This window comes from Artemia franciscana, chromosome 13 (genome assembly GCF_032884065.1).
Source record: "Artemia franciscana chromosome 13, ASM3288406v1, whole genome shotgun sequence".
NCBI lineage: Eukaryota > Metazoa > Arthropoda > Branchiopoda > Anostraca > Artemiidae > Artemia > Artemia franciscana.
The window spans coordinates 12,030,138-12,054,077 of NC_088875.1; the positions used below are offsets into that span (position 1 = coordinate 12,030,138).

Consider the following 23,940-nt stretch of genomic DNA (forward strand, 5'->3'; position numbering starts at 1 on the left):
AGAACGCTCCTGGACTTAGAGTATGCTGATGATTTAAGCATATTAGATGAAAGTGTGAGCAAAATGAATGAATTTTTAGAGGTTTTACGAGTTCAGGGTGCTAAAATAGGCTTGAAAATTAATGTTAAGAAGACTAAGTCACTAAGGTTAGGAATAAGTGAAGATGAACAGGTGACCTTAGGTAACGAAAAGTTTGATCAGGTTGGGAGCTTCAGTTACCTTGGTAGTATTATTAGTAAAGATGGTGGGAGCAGTGAAGATGTTAAAAGTAGAATAGCTAAAGCTCAGGGTGTTTTTTCACAGTTAAAAAAAGTTTGGAAGAATAGAAAGATAAGCCTACAAACCAAGATTAGAATATTGGAAGCTACAGTGATGACAGTGGTCAAATATGGCTCTGAAGCATGGACACTCCGAAAAGCAGATGAAAATTTACTAGATGTTTTCCAGAGAAATTGCCTACGGATTGTTCTGGGTACCCGGCTGACTGACCGTATTTCAAACAGTAGGTTGTACGAAAAGTGTGGTTCAATCCCGCTTTCTGGGGCTATAATGAAAGAAAGGTTGAGATGGCTAGGCCACGTTCTACGGATGAAGGATGACAGATTACCGAAGATTGTCCTTTTTGGCCAACCGTCTGGGGCTACACGGAAAGCAGGTCGTCCTTGTCTGGGTTGGGAGGATGTCATAAATAAGGATTTAAAGGAAATGGGAACTTCCTGGGAGGGTGTAAAGAGGGAGGCTTTAAATAGATTAGGTTGGAGGAGGAGCGTGCGTAGCTGTGTTGGCCTCAGGCGGCTTGGTGCTGCAGTGAGTTATTAGTAGTAGTAGTAGTAGTCTATACACATATGGTGTTATCACAATTTCCAGATGATAAGAAGATTCTTGGAAATGCTTGCCAGCTGTTATTTCTAAGTTAAAGGGCCATTGGATACAAGCGGCCAGGCTTAGGGTACCCATTACATCATCATTGGTATAAAAGTTTAATGGTGACTTACTTAGTATCAGAGTTTCACATTAGCATTTGATGAGTTTACATTGTTTCAAGTTGGAAAAATATTCTAATGTTTTAAAACAAGTGGTTTGATACTGCTGCAACTTGACGGAGTTGACAATAGCGATATGAACACAAGAACTCCCAATGCAGCAGTTGAAATTGGAAAGAATTGTTGGCTAACATATGAGTAGGATGAGATATTTGGGAGATAAGTTATATCTTAGAGTAAATTTAAGTCGGGAGAACAATTATGCTTCTCAGCAAAAGTGAATATTATGCATACATCCAGACTACAACATGGATTTATTGCAACCATGAAGCACATTGAGGACAATGGATTGACTCACCTCATGGAAAAAGAGTGAAAATGCATATTGTTCTTTTATCAGATTCCTGAAAATAAAAAAAATATTTTTATAATGATTTGTGTTTTTGGTTAGATATTTTAGTTGATCGTTTACTCGAGGTGTAAAAAGAAGAACAGAACGAAAAGATAGAAATGCATAGAAGACATTTAAAACGAGGATTTTTTGTATAGGCAATAAAGAATTAACTAATCACTGTTTCTTTTTAAATATACTGTTTTAATAAACAGTGTCAACTTTGACAAAATCTCAAAAATTTACTAACAAAATTTTACTTTTCATAACAACGTAGAGTATCTTTCCGCTTTTTAAAGTTCAATATATTGCGCTAAAATTGCGGAATTCATAATTTCGTAAGAAAAAGTTTATTCCTCTAATTCTATTCCTGCCATATATATCTATTACATAGTCGATGTCTACCTCATTATTTCAATGAATGTTTGTAATGGCCAGTCCTGTCAGCCTTGAGTCCAGTCAGTTTAGAGCTCTTTGTTAGTATTCCCTCTTCTTTTCATCCTAAAATATTTGAAAAAAGACCAAAATGGTCAGAAAAATAGGAACTATAATAAAGAGGCATGTAGGTATATCCTTCAAGCTAAGTATACGAGTTGAAATACTCCTTAAAAACAAATAATCATGTTTTCGTTATCTTTGTATTTGACAGGTATAGATCGGGGATTTAAATTCTCAGGGTTTCAAGCTGTGGAGGTTTCTAACTACTTTTTTTTAAATCTGGATATTTTCAGATATTCAATTCAAACATTTAAATCTCAATATGTCTGGTGAGCAGAAAAATTAAATTTTAAAATTTGACTCAGATTTAGCATTAAGTAAGAGAATTTTCCTGTAAAAATTTTGATTTATAAACAACTAATAGTGGAAATATGGCTGGATGGCATGGATCAATATAAGCATATTGATTCTCAGTGGTATATATAGCAGATTACAAAATTTTATGAACAAATATGTGCAACTCTCACACAAAACAAGAGCTAAGAGCTCATATGGCACTTGTGACGAGGCGAGAAGAGCTAAGAGCCAAGAGATCATATAGTATGAGCTCTAACAAAATTCTATGAATCAATAGATTGATTTAAAAAGGAAAATAAGAGGCTTAATGCCGGTCAAGATTTAAAATAAGAGCCCTGAGTCACAAAGTCCTTCTAAATATCAAAATTCATTAAGATCCGATCACCCACTCGTAAGTTATAAATACCTAATTTTTTCTAATTTTTCCTCTCCCTTTTTCCCCCCAGATGGTCGAATCTGGGAAAACGACTTTATCAAGTCAAATTGTGCAACTCCCTGACACGCCTACCAATTTTCATCGCCCTAGCACGTCCAGAAGCACCGAACTCGCCAAATCACTGAACCCCTCCCCCCAACTCCCCCAAAGAGAGCGAATCCAGTACGATTCTGTCAATCACGTATCAAGGACATTTGTTTATTCTATCTACCAAGCTTCATCCCGATTCCTACACTCCAAGTGTTTTTCCAAGATTTCCCCTCCAAATCCCCACAATGTCAAAAGATCAGGTCGGGATTTGAAATAAGAGCTCTGAGACATGAATTCCTTCTAAAAATCAAATTTCATTACGATCCGATCATCTATTCGTAAGATATAAATACTCCAATTTTCATGTTTTCCAAGAATTCCGGTTCCCCCCTCCAAATCCCCCGAATGTCAAAGGATCTGGTCGGAATTTGAAATTAGAACTTTAAAGCACAAGATCCTTCTAAATATCAAATTTCATTAAGATCTGGTCACCCTTTCGTAAGTTACAAATACCTCAATTTTCAAATTTACCCCCCCCCCCCCAATTCCACCAAAGAGAGCAGATCTGGTCCAGTTATGTCAGTCATGTATCTTAGACAGGTTTCTATTCTTCCCATCCAGTTTCATCCTGATCACACCGCTTTAAGTATTTTCTAAAATTTCCGGTCCCCCCAACTGCCCCCCCCCCCTATTACACTTGATCCGGTTGAGATTTAAAATAAGATATCGGAGTTACGAAGTCCTTCTAAATATGAAGTTTCATGAAGATCCGATCACTCCTTCGTAAGTTAAAAATACGTCATTTTTCTTATTTTTTAGAATTACCCCCCCCCCCCCCCCCGCAATTGAGCGGATCCGTTCCAATTATGTAAATTACGTATGCAAGACTTCTGCTTATTTTTCCAACCAAGTTTCATCCCAATCCCTCCAATCTAAGCGTTTCCCATCATTTTAGGTCTCCCCACCCCAAACTTCCCCCAATGTCACCAGATCCGGTCAGGATTTAAAATAAGAGCTTTGAGACACGATATCCTTCTAAAAATCAAATTTCATGGAGATCCAATCACCCGTTCGTAAGTTAAAAATACCTCATCATTTCTAATTTTTCAGAATACCCCCCTCCCCCCCCAACTACCCCAAAGAGAGCGGATCCGTTCTGGTTATGTCAATCATGTATCTAGGACTAGTGTTTTTTTCCACCAAGTTTCATCCCGATCCCTCCACTCTAAGTGTTTTCCAATTTTTAGGTTTCTCCCTCCCAACTCCCCCCCCCCAATGTCACCAGATCCGGTCGGGTTTAAAATAAGAGCTCTGAGCCACGAAATCCTTCTAAATATCAAATTTCATTGAGATCCGATCACCCGTTCGTAAGTTAAAAATACCTCATTTTTTTTTCAGAAATACCCCCCCCAAACTACCCAAAAGAAAGCGGATCCGTTCCGTTTATGTCAATCATCTATCTAGGACTTGTGTTTATTTTTCCCACCATGTTTCATCCCGATCCCTCCACTCTAAGTGTTTTCCAAGTTTTAGGTTTCCCCCTCCCAACTCCCCGCCCCCATCACCAGATCCGGTCGGGATTTAAAATAAGAGCTCTAAGACACAATATCCTTCTAAACATCAAATTTCATTGAGATCCGATCACCCGTTCGTAAGTTGAAAATACCTCATTTTTCTAATTTTTAAGACTTACTTCCCCTCCCCCAACTACCCCAAAGAGAGCAAATCAGTTCCGATTATGTCAATCATGTATCTGGGACTTGCGCTTATTTTTCCCATCAAGTTTCATCCCGTTCCCTCTACTCTAAGTGTTTTCCAGGATTTTAGGTTTCCCCCCTCCAACTCCCCCCAATGTCATCAGACCCAGTCGGGATTTAAAATAAGAGCTCTGAGACACAATATCATTCCAAACATCAAATTTCATTAAGATCCAATCACCCGCTCATAAGTCAAAAATACTTCATTTTTTCTATTTTTCCGAATTAACCGGCCCCTACCCCCCCCCCCAGATGGTCAAATCGGGAAAACGACTATTTCTAATTTAATTGGATCCAGTCCCTGATACGCTTGCCAAATTTCATCGTCCTAGCTTACCTGGAAGTGCCTAAAGTAGCAAAACCGGGATTTTAGGTTTTCCCCCTCCAACTCCCCCCAATGCCATCACATCCGGTCGGGATTTAAAATAAGAGCTCTGAGACACAATATTATTCCAAACATCAAATTTCATTAAGATCCAATCACCCGCTGATAAGCTAAAAATACTTCATTTTTTCTATTTTTTGCGAATTAACCGGGCCCCCACTCCCCTCCCCAGATGGTCAAATCGGGAAAACGACTATTTCTAATTTAATCTGGTCCGGTCCCTGATACGCTTGCCAAATTTCATCGTCCTAGCTTACCTGGAAGTGCCTAAAGTAGCAAAACCGGGACCGACAGACCGACAGACCGACAGACAGACCGACAGAATTGGCGACTGCTATATGTCACTTGGTTAATACCAAGTGCCATAAAAATGACTATATTTTGTGACTTGCTGGTGTTGAGAAGGTGAGGAAATTCTGAAGTAATGATGCAGTTATATTCTGTTTCCATGGTTACTTCAAGTTTTGTGAATTTCCCTTTGTTATCATTTCTTTTTATTTTAAATGTTTGAAAAAATCAATGCCATTCCACTTATTCAAACTGAGATTTGAGAGACCCATCCATACCATCTAAATAGAAAAAATAAGCACACAAACATTTTCTTTTTCATAAACATTTTTTTTGAAAATCTATTTTTCTTAAGTGATTACTCCAACCTTTGAAGGAGTATTTTGCCTCATATACTTAGTTTTAAGTATATACAAATACGAACCTTTATTAAAGTTTAAAGAGTATGGCCTTTATATTAATGTTTAACGTTTCTAGAGCTTGAATTAGATGAAAATAGGCAGTAAAGTGGTCATCATTTGCTGACCGAAATCCAAAACTTAAATAAATAATTTTTACACTTCTCACACATTTACTTTCTATTATACAAATCCCCTAAAAACAAAAACGTTGTAAAAAACACCCTGCTTCGTAAAAAAAGCAAACCCAAAAAACCAAAACAGGCAGCCAAAAAAGTAATGATCTCAATTTCTGTGCCTCAATGCCATAGCAAGCCTCAAAACAAATTTGTCACAGTAAAAAGACAATTTGTGCTTTTCAACCCCGTTGTGAAACCACAATCCTGAAATATCGTTTCGACAGCCTAGAGAAGTTAGAATTTTATATATCCCCTCCTTATTATTTCAAAATGAAGATTTTCGCCTCCCAGTTAGCTTCTGTGGTAGAACGGACAGGTTCCTTTAATAAACCTAAATTTAATTAAATAGTTTTTGGCAGTATGCGTGATAAGCAAAATCCAACAGAGACTGCACAAAGTAATTAAAACCTTGTTTTAAAACTTGTTTGCAAAAAGAAACAGTCCTAATAATTAAAAACTTATTAAAAACTAAACTGTTAACAACAAATTACAAAAAAATAATCAAAATCAGAGTTGTATCGTAGTCAACGAATAAGCAACTGTCTCTTACCCCTAGGAGAACGAGTCTTTAACATCATTTCAATCATACATATTCCAGGGTTCTTAACTTTTTGCTATACATAATCATAAAAACCACCAAGAACCTCATTCAGATATAACCTAGCCAGATATATTTTGGGTGTAGTGTCTACGATTCTAGACACTTTAAAAAGTTCGGGGACCACAAGTAGTTCCCCTTTTCAAAAATATTAGTAGTTCGACTGATTTGAACAGTATCACCCACATTGAATTTCTTCTTTTTCACTTTCCTCTCCCTTCATTAGAGCATTGCTTAAGAAAAGTGTCAAGTGTATTGCCATCTCCTTGATGATTTTTCATAGGGCTAGAGTTGGACAGAGATCAATGGGGACGGTGATTAAAAGTCAACATGATTTTTTTTCAAATCATGAATAAAACCAGCAGTATTTTACAAAGCACAACCCTGTTGAGGTGGGTGGGGAGCAATGGGGTGAGTTATTTCTGAAAACTAAATGCCACGTTTCTTAAATACTCACATGTTTCTAAGAAAACAAGGTATATTTTAACTATATACGCCCTTTTTATGAAAACTAAATTCCAACTTTCCTAAATGATCAAATATTTCTATGAAAATAAAACGTACTTTCATTGTGTCTGTTTTTATTTCATGAAAAAGTAATATTTAATTTCTATTTCAGGAAAAAATCCTGAGGTTACTCTCCCAAAGAAGCCAAAGGTTTGTGAGGCAGGGGCACCAATACAAAGCGGTGAGAATGCTATCCTCTCAACACCTATGGCACTTTTGAGACCTGCGATGCCAAGGCGATGTGAAAATTCTGGCCCCTCAAGACCTTTACCGTATAGCAGTGAAGTTCCCGGACCTTCTGCGCAAAGTGACACCTATATTGCCAGCCTTCATGTAAGTGTAAAATCTTTAGCAAATCATATATGTTCCTTGAAAAGTTTAATGTTTCAGCGGTAAAAACTTAATGTTTTTCAGCCTAATATGTATCCTTGTTCGGGATAACAAAACTGCACCATTTCAAAGGGCGAAATAATTGTAATTTGCTTGGGACCATGTTCGCTATCTGTGGGAGGGAGATGATGATATTGCCCATCCTAAAAATAGATTATTCATTACTGCTAAAGTAGCACATTCTTTTCGGCTTAATAACGGGAATAACTAGGATGTTGCTCGTTCAATAAATAGAATAGATACATTCTGTTCAGCTCAATAAAGAGGCTGTCGAGGGCCTTGTTTGCTTCCTGAAAGAGGGAAGGATTTTGGGATCCTGGTCCCCAGATTAATATTTTTTTAACACCCATACGTGTGAAGGAAAAATAAGTTTTTACTCTGTTTTCAGGTTCCCAAAATGATATTACCTGGATCGACCTGCTGCTGGCCGATTTCTTTGGGGACGGAGCAAGCACCACCCGTGACAATGGACACCATTAGCACCAGTCTCTCGGTGGTCCATTTTCTTAAGACACAAAATTTTACGAAGACCATGTAATAACAGGACTTAAAAGGTTGGGGTTGGAGATAGGGATCATTCTACCCCTATTTATACTGTAATATCTGGCTGTTGAGGCTTCAGCTGGTAGTACGTCCTCACCAAGCCCAAACAGCCACTCTGCCCCTATATATGGAACAATTTCTGGCTTGCAAATTTTAGGTGGTAGTGGTCTGTCTATATCAGAGTGGTCAATCTGCCCCTCAAAAAATTACAGACTAATAGTGTATTGTCTTTCACCTTAATATAACTTTTTCATGATGAAATCAAAAGTGTTTCAAAGTGGCAATAAGTTGCTATTATTTTCAAGGTTCACCTAACGGCTTTATCGCCATCTCAAGGGGCCTATATAGGCCGCACAGAGACGCGAATATTGTCGCCGCTAATGCGATTTAGCGATAGTCTATGTACCGGCCCCGTTGGAAGTGAACAACAGGGGTTTCAGTGCCTGGATGAACCCAATGAATGTGGCTTATCCCAATTTTGATTTAAACGCTTTAGTGAGGGATATTGACCTCCAAGCAGAATTTTTGAACCATCTACTTGATCAAGTGCCACCCAGAGTGGTCGAGAGGCTCCTAGGGCAAGAGAGAGCAATCAGTTCCCTCAGGGATTTGGAAGCGAGAGGAGCACGACGAAGTGGTGCTGGTTAAACCCCAGTTTTAGCAGATTTTCATTTAGCTGATACCGCCTTACGTAATGTTATGTTTTTAGAGCTGTGTTTGGGGACCCCTTTAACACCCTTATTACTGGTAGTATTCACACATATCTGATTCACATAGTCCACTCCCATGTGGGAAAAACTCGAGCCCTTTTGAAAAACAAGCTCGAGAGGGGGTGGACGAAGTAGTATAAAAGCATCCATCGCTCAAAAACTAGTTTTTAATGAAAAGTCCGGAGAGCTCTATCAGCAACACCGACAAACTGACATACAGACACTTTATCCGAAATTAAATTATTTTGAAAGTTTTTTTTTGGAAAGGAAGGGTACTATTTTTAATAAGGTAGAAAATTATAATGAAAGTGGTTCAATAGCTTTATTTATAGAAATTTTAGATGTTAATGGTACAATTTAATGAGGAATTTATTTTAAGAAGCGGGAGGAATCAGTTGATAATATATAATGTGGATTTACAGGGTTGTAAGGGTGTAAAACACTTTTGTTTCGATAGAGGACTAGATTGTTTCAAGTATTCAGTCCTCATGGCAGGGCATAAATCTTGGAAGGAAAAGGGTGTTAGTAAGACATATTTGGACAATTATGGCAGTTAATGGGGATTGGGAGAGGACAGAGTTTCTTAAATTAGAATTTAACTGTTTAAAGGGTTGATATCCTATAAGACTTAAGGGGAGAGACATTTTTGAGTGGGCCAGTGGACATGTAAAGATTGATGTTACAGTTTTGCAGTACGATACAGGATTTGACGATGGGGTAGTTAAAGATAAAAAGAAGGTTATATATTCAGTGAGGGTTCGTCCATTGAATTGGTGAAACACTGGGTATAGCTTCTCCGCAAGCCCACCAAAAACCCCAATTTTATTGGACATTCCTTTCCAATTATAAACATTAGTCGGGTTTTAATTGAGGTGAAAGGATCATATCGGAGTGAATGCATTAATTGTCCAATGCGTCTGTCTAAATTTCATACTGAATTAATATTAAAATATCACTGGAGGCACCAAAAGCGTCATGGGTACCAATCTGTTAAGACGGTTGACAATACCATTTTACAGTTCAATAACTTTCAAACTTCGGCCTTTCAGACCGACAAGGTGGATTTAGACATTGAAGATAACTCACGGATGTGTGCGATCCATTGTAATCAAATTGTGTTAAAGAACACGAAGCCGTTGCAGTCTCTTATGCCTATGTTCAAAGAGATGCTATTAATACCATTTGATTGGTAGATGTACTTCAGATACTGGACAGGGAAGATTGTTTGGGCGCAGCTATGGTTGCACCTACTAAAAGTGCTAATACGTCAATTTAACGGCTGAGCAGCGTAAATTATTCAGTGACTCTGTCACCGGAGGACGAGTTGGCAATTAAGAATAGACAAAAGTGTTGGGTTTGCAAGGGGAAATTTTTTGAGGGTAGTGAGGAAACGTCAGTCCGCAACTATGATAATTTAAGCAATCAAATTTAAAAGGGATGGTAACTTTCGTGGACTGGCACAAAAATCATATAACTTAAACGTTAAGAAACAATAATTTCTAATCAAATAGGATCTGAAATTCATATTACCAGCGTTGGCAAACTTTCAGAAAGGTGAAGTTGTAGATGGCGCATGGGTAGATGGTTCTTTTTCTTATAAAAGCATACCCAAATCGTCCGAGAAGTTGCTGCTCTTAGAATTCAAATGGGAAACAATTGAAAGTGGGAATGCGTACTTGAGCAAGATCCGTTTTAAAGATTTCCTTAGTTTTTTCCCCCAAATCACTAAGTCAATTAATTCAAGTGCAGAGAAGTAACAATTTTAATATTTTCCCTCTGCTTAAATACCGCTTTGTAAATGATGAAATATATGATTTATTGACGTATAAGGGCATATACCCTTATGAGTCCTACAGTTCCTGCTCGAGGCTACGTGAGCGAAAACCGCTACCCATCGTAGCGTTTTATGATCCATCTCAAGATCGTCAAAGCACCACTGCTGAATATGAATTTACTAAAAAAAAAGTTTGGACCAAGGACGGATGTAAAAATGGGGAGGATTATTGTAAAATATACCAGGCAAGTGATGTATTGTCGTTGTTTAATATTGTCTGTAAAAACACGATAATTTCTATGAGGAATTTGCGTTGGATTAGGGGTTTTATTTTTCAGCTCCTCATTTGGATATTGATTTAATTCTTATAATCAGCAAAAAATAGGGTTGATCACCGACGTAGATCAGCACTTATTTGTAGACAGATCCATGCGGGGAGGGTATGTTTTCATGGGGATCATATCCTGGAAGGTAAACTGACTAAACAATGCCCCAGGTAAAAGCCGAATGCGGTTAAGAACTTTCTTTATCTGTCGGCAATGTCTCACTACTGTTTATCGCGTGGGAATTACAAATGGCTGGAAAATCCTTTGACGTTTTTATGCTATATAATTTTGTGAGACAAAAACTGGCTAATTATGATAAAACATAATATTGCGAAGAAAGGAAAGAAAGGACAGTAGGTAGCCAGTGACAAAAATGAAAACCTTTGCAAATGTATCAGTCAAAAACCCCACTTGACTGTCCTTAATACAGAATAAAACTGTCAAACATATAAGAAATCAAATATCAAAACAAAACACAAAAATAAAATAGGATGACCCTGTGTGAGTAACGGTGAAAGGGTAAGTCAAGAGTAAGGTTAAAAGAGTAGAACAAACAACTGGCCAGTGTATGGTGAGTGAGAGGAATGGATAAAATCGCTTAATTCTGATTTATATCTGCATCTCACCCTAAAATTCAAAGAATATGGTAGCAAGAATGATTAGCGTCGTGCAATCAATAGAAAATCTCGGCTTGTAAGAATGACTAATTCCAATTTAACTATTCAGTGGAACATGGTAGGGTATACATTAGCTCTCCCACCGAGAATGAAATGGTCTTAAAAATCCGAGAGAAGTTCTTGGTTTTAGACGAGCATAATCGAGGGTAATAGTGCTGGAGCCATCAGTGGGATGGAACGTGTTATTTTTGCAGACTATCCACCCGGCTTCTCTTCGGACAATTGTATTTTTTATGCATCCCTTGTTGAGATATCGAAAGCTAGTAATACCATTGTCCCCTTCTACGTGTTCTTGAGCAAAAAATGACTCACGAACACAATCACAACTAAAATATAAAGCACCTTCAATATACTTGGGATATTCCCACAGATTGGAAGAAAGGGCTTATGGTGAAACTATTTAAGAAGAGTAGAACTGCTGATTTCAAAAAGTGGCGTGGTATCACCCTACAGTCTGCAGGAAACGAAGTCCTCTGCTAAATACTTTTGAATCAAAACAAAAGTTAAAGCCCTACTCAGAGATGAACAACTTGGCTTTTGGCCAAGTAGGTCAAGTGCTGACTTGATCTTTAACCTTGGAATGCATATTCAAAAATAAAATGAATAGCAGACTGAAATTACAGTGGCTTTCATCAATTTCTTAAAGGCTTTTGACTCAGTCCAAAGAGGCTTTCCTGATAAAACTGCCAGAATCATAATGGCATTTTATGATGAACAAATGTTTGCTGTTCGAACTGATGAGGGGGGCTTGACTTAGTGGTTCAAAGTTAAAACAGGCATTCGACAGACATGCGTTCTGTCCCCAGTACTGTTTACAATGATAATTGATTTTAAGTTTTTGAATATTATTGTCTTTGACGGATTTTCGAAATCAACTGGACGGACAAAATTACCAACTAATTCATTAGAGAGAAGACTAAACAGCCATTTGTTATTAATGAAGTCATAAGAAGTCGGTAGCAATATTGGGGACATATGGTTAGGATGGATAGCAACCACCTGCCTCAGGATGTTTCGTGTTGGATTCCTCCAGGAGTTCAAAGCCACGGACGACAGAAGGCTAAACTTTTACATGCCTAGAAAAGACACATCGCTCTTAAGAAAAACCCTTGATGAACTTCGGACGAAGACACTAGAGTGGTCATCGTGGACTGGCATCGTTGCTGCCTTATGCGCCGATTGGCGTAGCAAGTTCTAATTCCAGTAAGCCAACATTTTCCTGTAAACACTTATTATTTGGAGCTCTGTCGATTAAAATTAAGAAGTTGATTAGGCGATCCTCTACAATAACAAAAGGCTTGACTTGTGCTTACAAGGCATTTTCGACCCATCCAATAGTGAAATGACTTATGGGTTTTCTAACTTGTTTTTCTCTGCTCTACCCCTGGCTAAAAAACACATTGCATTGGTTGCCACATATTTTGTGTCCTCTAAGCTAAAGGTTTGAGGTACTGGAAAAGATTTGAAAGAAAGCGTTTGACAAAATCCCAGGTCTAGTACGCGATCCCTCGGCGAGCGATTGAAATCACGACAAACTGGGAAAGGGTCAAAAAGGTTAAAAAAATCTCATTACTCTTTAGTCTCTAGACAGGTCAGATGCATAAACATATCCCTCTCGAAAAACAAGAAAAAGAAACACAGAGTAAAAATTGTTAGATCGAAAATAGATTTCTTTTCCTAAAAATGGCATATTTACCACATAAAGAAGCTCATCCCTAAGTCGCCTCATCATTTAATTTCATTAATGCAGAAAATGTTCATATGAGTGTAAAACATAGTTACTATGAACAATTTTATCTGCAACAACCACTCTCTGAAAATATTCATTTCCACATTTATCCCTATGAAGACTATTTCGTAGGTTTGACTTCCACATTTATAGATTTACATGTCATTGTCGAAAATTCTACCAATGAAAAACCAAGTGGTGCCGAGGGGTAATCCTATGAAAATTGTGTTCTATACATTTTGCTTAGATAAATAAGGGTCTAAACAAACAATTTGAATTGACAAGGGAATAGTTGTGGGAAAAGTCAAGTCATGGCCAATTGTAGAAAAAGCAAAGACAGATTGTCCAATTAAATGGGCATCAAGTCAAGATTGCCCTTGTTACTTGCCCTTTGATTGCCCTTGTTACTGTCTCCCACTTATGCTACACCTCTCATGCATGTCACTACACACTGCCCAATTAGAGTCAACCTTTGTTCGAGGGTCTCCCCGGGGAACACGCGCTGGTTGACAGTAGTTTACTTCAAAATTTTCAACTATACTTGAAAATTTTCCTCTCATTCCTCTCAAGAGTAACGTGCAAATTTTCGCTTGGCATTCAGGTACAGCCCAGTCGATGATTTTAGCTCGAGTAGATGTGTTCGAATCGGGACTATTTCTAAAATTTGTCCCTATTGCAATGCCTTGAAATTTAATGGTGATACAATGGGAATGTTGCGCCTCAGGAAAAGTTAAACTTCATCAACTGCCTGCACCACCGAAGCCATTGAAGACTTTATGACGCTACAGACCGGGACACTGGAACACAAATGACGACCAGGACACAGGGAATATAAATGACGACCGGGACTCTCAAAGAGAAATTACAGACCGGGACAACGGGACAGTAATGACGATCGGGACACCGGGACACAGGGAATCTAAATGACGACCAGGACACTCAAAGAGAAATTACAGACCGGGACACCGGGACAAAAATGACGACCGGGACACAGGGAATATAAATGACGACCGGGACACAGGAACACAACTACAACGGGGACGTCGGGGGGACAGGGGGGATATATAACTTACGACGGGGACACAGTGAATATTCAATTAGCAATCACCATCAACAAAGCTCAAGGGATATCATTAGAAAAATGCGGTATAGATCTGAATACGGATTTTTTTTCCCATGGACAATTATATGTTGCGTGTTCAAGAGTCGGTAAACCTGACAATCTATTCATATGCACAGACAATGGGACAGCGAAGAATGTTGTTTGTTCGCAAGTTTTACATATTTAAAGACCTATATATATATATATATATATATATATATATATATATATATATATATATATATATATATATATATATATATATATATATATATATATATATATATATATATATATACATTCACAGGTGGGACACAGGGACACAACTACAATGGCGCGTAACTAATGTAGCGTAACTAAATCGTAACGACTTACGTGCGCGCGGGGGCCCCCACCAACAGCTAGCATATATATATATATATATATATATATATATATATATATATATATATATATATATATATATATATATATACATTAAATTCTCTACCCAGCCAAGTGTTGTGGCTATCACAGAATATCCATGGCATCCCTGTGTCAGGTATCACCCCCAAAATACGTGCCTATGAAAGAAAAAAAAACAGCAAATGTAAAACAACCAAGTAACACCAAAACCAGCTTATCCTGTTAATATATCCCTCTTTTTGGCAACAATAGGTAAACTAAATATGATAAATTTTACCAAATCACAAATATTAACACATTGCAAAAAACCTGAATGAACTAAACAATTATAGAATTCATCTTTACCATGTGCCTAATTTTTAAAAAAAAATCCGCTCTATTAGAAACACAATTCAAAATAAATGGCGCTGCAACATCATTTCTCGAACCTCCAAAATTAGTTGAAAATTTCTTTAAGTATTTCCAGATAATTCTTTTGAAATTTATTTAAAAGTTCGTTATAATGAAAACTAAATTTTTTAAAATTGCCAAGTTAATTTATTTGCAGAAAAACCTCTTGATATCAATTTTTGGCTTAAGATTTTACATCTATTTTTAAAATCAATATAATTACTACAAACCCTTGCATAACGAAGTAATTGTGAGAAAAACGCTGAATATGTGATATTTGAGTGTATATTACTTTCAGGGAATGGGAAACTAATTACTTCAAAATCAAAATCATCCGTTTTATTATACATTTTAAAACTTAATTTATTATTATCCCAAATATTAATACTTAAATCTAAGAAATGATCTTCATGACCAGCGCCATGACTAGGTTCAAGAATAAGCTCTGATGGATATATATTTTTAGAAATATCAATGATATATATATATATATATATATATATATATATATATATATATTTATATATATATATATATATATATATATATATTATATATATATATATATGTATATATCTGATTGTTGCCTTTGATTGTATCATTTATTAGTTTCATTTATTCTAGTTTTTTTCCTTTTTTTTCTTCTTCTTTTTTTCCTGTAGTGTTAGTTCGTAGAATATTAGAAGTGAAACACTTGTAAAGGTTTAATCACTTAATAAATTATCATCATCATCACCCTCAAATACAGATTAGAAGCGTCACCAAATTCCAATAAGTAACCCCTCTTTCCGGGTTAAAACATTTTGGTGTGTAATTAGACCTAGTCGAATCTTTTCCAAATGGAAAGTTGAATGTGCTTCCCTATTTTTATATTAGTTAATTGGCAATTAAGCTTAGAAATAAAGATAATTTTTTAACATAACCTTTTCGAATTCTTATCATTCAGAATATTATTCAGAACATAATCAATTCAGAATACGATCCAAGGTGTGACAAAAATAATTTGAAATTTAATTTCCAAATATTTAAGTGACGGAGAAAATAGGAAAAAGTGTATATTGGGAAAACGAAGAATTTTTAAATATCTTAGCCTATTACAGACCGGGTAATACATAGGTACAAGCTCAGTGTTGTCATTTGTCATCTACCATAGTTTAAAATACTTTAAAAAAAGCTCGAAGGATTGAAAGAATTATTCGACTTACAATTCTTTGTTTATAGTTTGCACATGCGAAAATTTTGAAAATCCATAATTATACTCAGTGTTGCCTTATCAAAATGCTTCTCCTTGGTAAAAATATTGCATATTGGAAGTTATAACAAATATTCATTAAAATTGACTAGATTGCAAAAACCAGTTACTGATTATTTCTAAAGTTAATAAAAACTAAACTTTTTAGAGTCTTTAAACTAGTTCAATTTCAGGTCACCACAATTTTATAGCTTTTTCCTCCTTTGTTTCAACAATCAGGGACAGAAAATAAAAGGCCCATGACCCATTGGGACATGTGAGAGCCACAGGTGAAGCCAATGGCCATAAGGTCAGGGATCCCGCCAATGAGTCAGGCCTTAGGCCAGCAGGTCAGGAATCATTTTATTTTATTTTAAAGCTACATGCCCCCCATGGTCTCTTTCCCCCAAGTAAGTCTAGACAAAATTTTAAGGTTATTGAAAAAATGATAATTTTCAACAAATTTAAAAAAAAATTCAAAAACTTTGATCTTTTGTTTTTACCAAGAGTAACCGGAGAGCAAACAGCCTCCTCCCAATACGCTAGTTTAATAATCGTGAATGTTAAAAATAAAAATTTAAACTTGAACTAATGAACTTATAACCTGTGATAAATATTTTTTTTTTACATCAGATATATTGAAATCCTTTTAAATAGCGATTTTTTCTAAACGTCGGCAGAATTTTTAAGAAAATTTTCTGAGTTTCGTCCATTTTCAGCAAGAACAAAATGGAAACTCTGGTTTACCTTTGTTTTTTGAGCACCTCTGCAGTAGGATGTTTTTTGGATCCAATCATATTTATTTATTTGATATTTATTTATTTGAAAATTACTTGTTGGAACAAGATAATGCACCAGTTATTGGTTTTGTTTTTACCCTGTTAAGCTCTTATCTTCAGATAAAAAAAAAAAATTGGCAACTAAATTAGGGTAGTGCATACCATTAAACTAAACATGCTCTGAAAAGTTGAAAACTTTGCAGTTGTCAAACAAATTGTCAGTTAATTTTAGATCGTTATAAAGTAGGTTTCTCTTTGGAACTATCTACCATCGATCCCCCCCCAAAAAAAAACAACAACAAAAAGCTACCGATAAATGACGATTCTTAATTCCTGACGAAGGATTTAACAAGAGCTAAGAGCTCATATGGCACTTGTGACGAGGCGAGAAGAGCTAAGAGCTAAGAGATTATATGGTATGAGCTTTAGCAAAATTCTATGAATCAATAGATTGATTTAAAAAGAAAATAAGAGGCTTAATGCCGGTTAGGATTTAAAATAAGAGCTCTGAGTCACGATGTCCTTCTAAATATCAAACTTCATTAAGATCCGATCACCCACTCGTATGTTATAAATACCTAGATTTTTCTAATTTTTCCTCTCCCTTTAGCCCCCAGATGGTCGAATCTAGGCAAACGACTTTATCAAGTAAATTTGTGCAGCTCCCTGACACGCCTACCAATTTTCATCGTCCTAGCACTTATATGCGGGAGTTTGGTATTTGGCACTAAACTCGCCAAATAACTGAACCCTTCCCCCAAAGAGAGCGAATCCAGTACGGTTCCGTCAATCACGTATCACGGACATTTGCTTATTCTATCCACCAAGCTTCATCCCGATTTCTCCACTCCAAGTGTTTTCCAAGATTCCCCCCCAACTCCCCCCAATGTCAAAAGATACGGTCGGGATTTGATATAAGACCTCTGAGACATGAATTCCTTCGAAAACTCAAATTTCATTAAGATCCGATCACCTATTCGTAAAATAAAAATACCCAATTTTCACGTTTTCCAAGAATTCCGGTTTCCCCCTCCAACTCCCCCAATGTCACAGGATCTGGTCGGAATTTGAAATTGGAGCTTTAGAGCGCAAGACCCTTCTAAATATCATATTTCATTAAGATCTGGTCACCCTTTCGTAAGCTACAAATACCTCAATTTTCAGAATTACCCCCCCCCAACCAACTATACCAAAGAGAGCAGATCTAGTCCGATTATATCAGTCACGTTTCTGTTTTTATTCTTCCCATCCAATTTCGTCCTGATCTCTACGCTTTAAGTATTTTCTAAGATTTCTGGTGCTCGTCAACTGCCCCCCCCCCCAATTACGCTGGATTCGGTTAAGATTTAAAATAAGAGATCTAGGTCACGAGGTCCTTCTAAATACGAAGTTTCATGAAGATCCAATCACTCCTTCGTAAGTTGAAAATACGTCATTTTTTCTAATTTTTCAGAATTAACCCCCCCCCCCAATAGAGCGGATCCGTTCCAATTATGTAAATCACATATCTAAGACTTCCGCTTATCCCCCCGCAAGTTTCATCCCGATCCCTCCAATCTAAGCGTTTTCCATGATTTTAGGTTCTCCCACCCCACACTCCCCCAATGTCACCAAATCCGGTCGGGACTTAAAATAAGAGCTTGGATCACCCGTTCGTAAGTTAAAAATACCTTATTTTTCAGATTTATCCCCCCCCCTAACTACCCCAAAGAGAGCGGATCCGTTCCGGTTATGTCAATCATATACCTAGGACTTGTGTTTGTTTTTCCCACCAAGTTTCATCCCTATCCCTCCACTCTAAGTGTTTTCCAAGTTTTAGGTTTCCCCCTCCCGATTCCCCCCCCCCCCAAGGTCACCAGATCCGATCGGGATTTAAAACAAGAGCTCTGAGACACGATATCAATCTAAATATCAAATTTCATTGAGATCCGATCACCCGTTCGTAAGTTAAAAATACCTCATTTTTTCTAAATTTTCAGAATTAACCCCTTCCCCCCCAACTACCCCAAAGAGAGCGGATCCGTTTCGGTTATGTCAATCATGTATCTAGGATTTGTACTTATTTTTCTCACCAAGTTTCATCCCGATCCCTCCACTCTAAGTGTTTTCCAAGTTTTAGGTTTCCCCCTCCCAACTCCCCCGCAATGTCACCAGATCCGGGATTTAAAATAATAGCTCTGAGACACGATATCCATCTAAATATCAAATTTCATTGAGATCCGATCACCGGTTTGTAAGTTAAAAATACCTCATCATTTCTAATTTTTCAGAATACCCCCCTCCCCCCCCCCAACTAGCCCAAAGAGACCGGATCCGTTCCGGTTATGTCAAGTCGTGTATCTAGGATTTGTGCTTATTTTTCCCACCAAGTTTCATCCTGATCCCTCCACTCATTGGAAGTGTTTTCCAAGATTTTAGGTTTCCCCCTCCCAATTCCCCTCCCCCAATGTCACCATATCCAGTCAGGATTTAAAATAGCAGCTCTGAGACACGAAATCTTTCTAAACATCTAATTTCATTGAGATCTCATCAACAGTTCGTAAGTTAAAAATAGTTCAATTTTCTCATTTTTTTTCGAATTAACGGGTTTATTCGAATTGGTTAATACCAAGTGCCATAACAACGCCAACAAGATAGTGGTTAAAAATGGTAGCCATCCGATAACAGGTACACTAGTTTGTATTTCAGTCCATTAATATATTAAATAAAAAACTAATTTTTTTAGCTGAAAGTAAGGAGCGACATTAAAACTTAAAACGAACAGAAATTACTCCGTATATGAAATGGGTTGTCCCCTCCGCAGTCCCTCGCTCGTTACGCTAAAGCTTTTAATTGTTTTAAAAAGTAGAATTGTGGCAAAGAGTCCAACTTTAGCGTAAAGAGCGAGGGATTGCGGAGGGGACAACCCATTTCATATACGGAGTAATTTCTGTTCGTATTAAGTTTTAATGTCGCTCCTTACTTTCAGCTAAAAAAAAATAGTTTTTTTTTATTTAATTTCTGAACGTTTTGAACTAATTCATGTTTGGTTTTGGCTCTCCGCACATAAATTATTAAAATGAAATTTGTATATTAATTCTTTTTTTGGCTAAATAGCTTTCTCTTAGTTTTGATCAGACGATTTTGAGAAATAAGGGGTAGAGAAGGGGGCCTAGTTGCCCTCCAATTTTTCGGTTACTTAAAAAGGCAACTAGAACTTTTAATTTTTAACGAATGTTTTTATTAGTAAAAAATATACGTAACTTAAGAATTAACTTACGTAACAAACTTTCATAATCTTATATTTTTATTATGTATACGAGGGGGTTTTTACCCTCGTTAATACCTCGCTCTTTACACTAAATCGTAAGTTTTGTCCTAATTCTTTAAGAATGACCCCTGAATCAGAAAGGCCGTAGAATAAATAGTTGAAATTACCAAAAATACTTTAGCATAAAGAGCGAGGTATTTATCTCCTCCTAAATACCTCGCTCTTTATGCTAAAGTATTTTTAGAACCCCTCATATGCGTAATAATCTCTTTTCGTTTTAAGTTTCAATGCAACTCCTTTCTTTCATTTGAAAAAACGTTTTCATGTTTATTTTTCATTGTTTTCTTATAGTAATGATAGAAAATCCTGCGCCCTTTTCATTGAATTTTTCTTTCCCCATGACAGATTCCTCCAAGGAAAGATCCTCCAGTATAGCCCACTCCCCTCAGCCCCACCCCCAAACAAAATAAAATCCCCCTGAAAACGTCTGTACACTTCCCAATAACCATTACTATATGTAAACACTGGTCAAAGTTTGTAACTTGCAGCCCCTCCCCCAGGGATTGTGGGTGAGTAAGTCATCCCCAAAGACATAGTTATTATGGTTTTTGACTAAGCTGAACAACATGGCTATCTCAAAATTTTGATCCGTTGACTTTGGGAAAAATGAGCGTGGGAGGGGGCCTAGATGCGCTCCAATTTTTTGGTCACTTATAAAGGGCACTAGAACTTTTCATTTCAGTTAAAATGAGCCCTCTTGTGACATTCTAGGACCATTTGGTCGATACGATGACTCCTGGGAAGAAAAAAAAAAAAAAAAAAAAAAAAAAATAAACATCCGTGATTTGTCTTCTTGCAAAAAATACAAAATTCCACATTTTTGTAGATAAGAGCTTGGAATTTGTACAGTAGGGTTCTCTGATACGCTGAATCTGATGGTGTGATTTTTGTTAAGATTCTACGACTTTTAGGGGGTGTTTCCCCCTATTTTCTTAAATAAGGCAAATTTTCTCAGGCTCGTAACCTTTGAAGGGTAAGACTAAACTTGATGAAACTTATATATTTAAAATCAGCATCAAAATGCGATTCTTTTGATGTAGCTATTGATATCAAAATTCATTTTTTAGAGTTTTGGTTACTATTGAGCGGGGTCGCTCCTTACTACCAATATAACTACCATATTAACTACCATATTAACTATTACTACCATATAAAACGTCAAAAAGATAGTGGTAGAAAATGTAGCCTGCCGGTAACAGCTATATTAGTTCATATTGTTAAATCCAGTAATATATTAAATAAAACTACCGATATATGACGATTATTTATTCATGACTTAGGGTTTAAAAACGCCAATAAAATAGTAGCAGAAATGCTAGCCGGTAACAGGTATATTAGTTTATATTGTTAAATTCATTAAAATTTGACTATATATTCATAATCAGCTGCTGATAGCTAAAATACTGTTCTTTGAGTTTGAATGCAGCTTACCAATGGTGATGCTGATGAAACTGTTGCCTTTGCGGAAGGAAAATCAGGACCATCGTTACTAAATGCATCTGGAACGTATCCAAAAAAGGAAGTACCAAGAACACGTGGGCGGGGCTTATTTTCTCCCATTCCAGGAATACACATTTGAGAATCATTGTTATTGTCGCTTGACATCGTAACCCTAAAAAAGAGATATCGTTAAATGTAAATTACGAGCAAACCATTGTGAATGCCGATACCCTACTGAAATTATGCAAACGGTAGGAAATAAGACTTTCTAAATAAAACACTAATGCTTCTTTTAGCTCAAATGATCTATTAATCATCAAGTTAATATTAAATATTTTCCCTTTTTCTCTGTATGCTTTCTTCTCTCTTGTAACTTTTAACAATATAAACTAATATACACGGTACGTAGCATAAACTAATGGCACACGGTACGTAGCAGGCTTCTATATATAGATGAAATAAAAAAAACAAGTTTTTTTAACTGCAAGTAAGGAGCGACGTTAAAACCTAAAACGAACCGAAATTATTCTGTATATGAAAGCGGTTGGCCCTCCTCAACGCTAAGGATTGACTAAGAAAACAAAGAAAGGAAATAATAAATGAAAAGAGAAAAAAACAAATAGGTGAAAAACGAGGATTTTATCAGCCAGTAGCAAAATATGAAAAACAAGCAACTATTTCGACAAGGACCTCCGCCAAGTCGTCCTCAGTGCTAAAAAAAACAAAGAAGAAACAACAGCAAAATCTAACCTTTTTAAGTGAACTGCACAAGAGGAAAAAAGACACTGAATCAAACAACAAAAAACAACTTGGAACCAATGAAATAGAAGTTACCAATTAGATTGAATAAGTATCCTTTGCCTTGCAACAGATTTCGCCTGTCTACAATTTTGGTTTTCATTAGATATGCGGATAGGTTGTCTTAAATTAGACTGGGCGAAATTATTCATAGAGTCTTTTAATATTAAATTATTATAAATTGGGCTTAAGGAAATATCTCCCGTATCTCTATTTATAGCCAAATGTCTATTTATCTGTTTTTTTCTCAATTGCCTCTTTAAAAATCTTTAAATCTTTTAAAGAGGCAATGGAGATAAAAAAAAAAAAAACATATAAATAGAAATTTGGCTGTAAATATCATATAATTAAATTCAATATTTAGAAGCATATCGTGTCTTAAAGCTCTTATTTTAAATCCCGACCGGCTCCGGTGACATTGGGGGGACTTAGAGGGGGAAACCTAAAATCTTGGAAAACGTTTAGAGTGGAGGGATCGGGATGAAACTTTGTGGAAAAAACAAGCACAAGTCTTAGGTGATTGACGTAACCGGAACGGATCAGGTCTCTTTGGGGGAGTTGGAGGAGGGTTGAGTTGGGGAGGGGGAACCAGAAATCTCCTGAAATGCTTAGAGTGGAGAGATCATGATGAAACTTGGTGGGAAGAATAAGCACAAGTGCTAGAAACGTGACTGAAATAACCGGACTGAATCTGCTCTCTTAGGGGAGCTGGAGGGGGTGTTAATTCGGAAAAATTAGAAAAACTAGGGTATTTTTAACTTAAGAACGGGTGACCGGATCTTGGTGAATTTTGATATTTAGAAGGAACTTATTTCTCCGAGCTCTTATTTTAAATCCCGAACAGATCTGGTGACATTGGGGGGTTGGAGGGGCAATGCTTTGGTGTGTTCGGTGGCACTGGACAAGCTAGGACGATGAAAATCGGTAGGCGTGTCATTGACTTGATAAAGTCATTTTCCTTGTTTCGACCATCAGGGGGGCTGAAGGGGGAGGAAAAATCAGAAAAAATAAGGTATTTTTAACTTAAGAGCGGGTGATCGGATCCTAATGAATTTTGATATTTAGAAGGAACTCGTCTCTCAGAGCTGTTATTTTAAATCCCCACCGGCATTAAGCCTCTGATTTTCCTTTTAAATTAAGCTATTGATTCTTAGAAGTTTCCCTAAATTTTTAATTTAAATGTCTTTTCATTATTTTTTTACCTACCTCTGAAGTTAATTTACATAATTTTTAAGGGACTGATTACATTGGTCATTCTTATTTCACTCGGAATCTTGGGAGACAGAGAGGTTGCAGAAGTTAATTTTACCCCAGGCACAAAAAAGCATTAGGATTAGTTCTGGCTTGAAGGGGGCTAAGATAGGCAAGGCTTTTAATCGGGTTAGTCAAACGGCTGTCCATAACCTATAAAACTCCGAAATAAAAGGTTTTTCAGTTCAGACGTTACTCAGTTACTAGTCTAAGCGTGAATTTATCACATATATACACACACGCAGATTCACACACACACACACACATTGGAGCCATGCTTGCACACACACACATTAGAGCAATGCTTGCACACACACACATTAGAGCCATGCATGACC

At 36.8% G+C, this 23,940-nt stretch overlaps 1 protein-coding gene across 3 annotated transcripts in view; it reads right to left on the bottom strand.

Annotated features, from left to right (window-relative positions):
• The window catches only part of LOC136034528 (dihydropyrimidinase-like), a 255,283-nt gene extending 233,562 nt beyond the window's left edge, over positions 1-21,721 (bottom strand). For all 3 annotated transcript variants that reach the window (XM_065715755.1, XM_065715756.1, XM_065715754.1), the window contains exon 1: positions 21,545-21,721. In XM_065715755.1, the coding sequence (XP_065571827.1) occupies positions 21,545-21,718 (174 nt within the window). In that variant the 5' untranslated portion in view covers positions 21,719-21,721. The remainder of the gene's footprint in view (positions 1-21,544) is intronic.
• Positions 21,722-23,940: the final 2,219 nt, after the last annotated feature.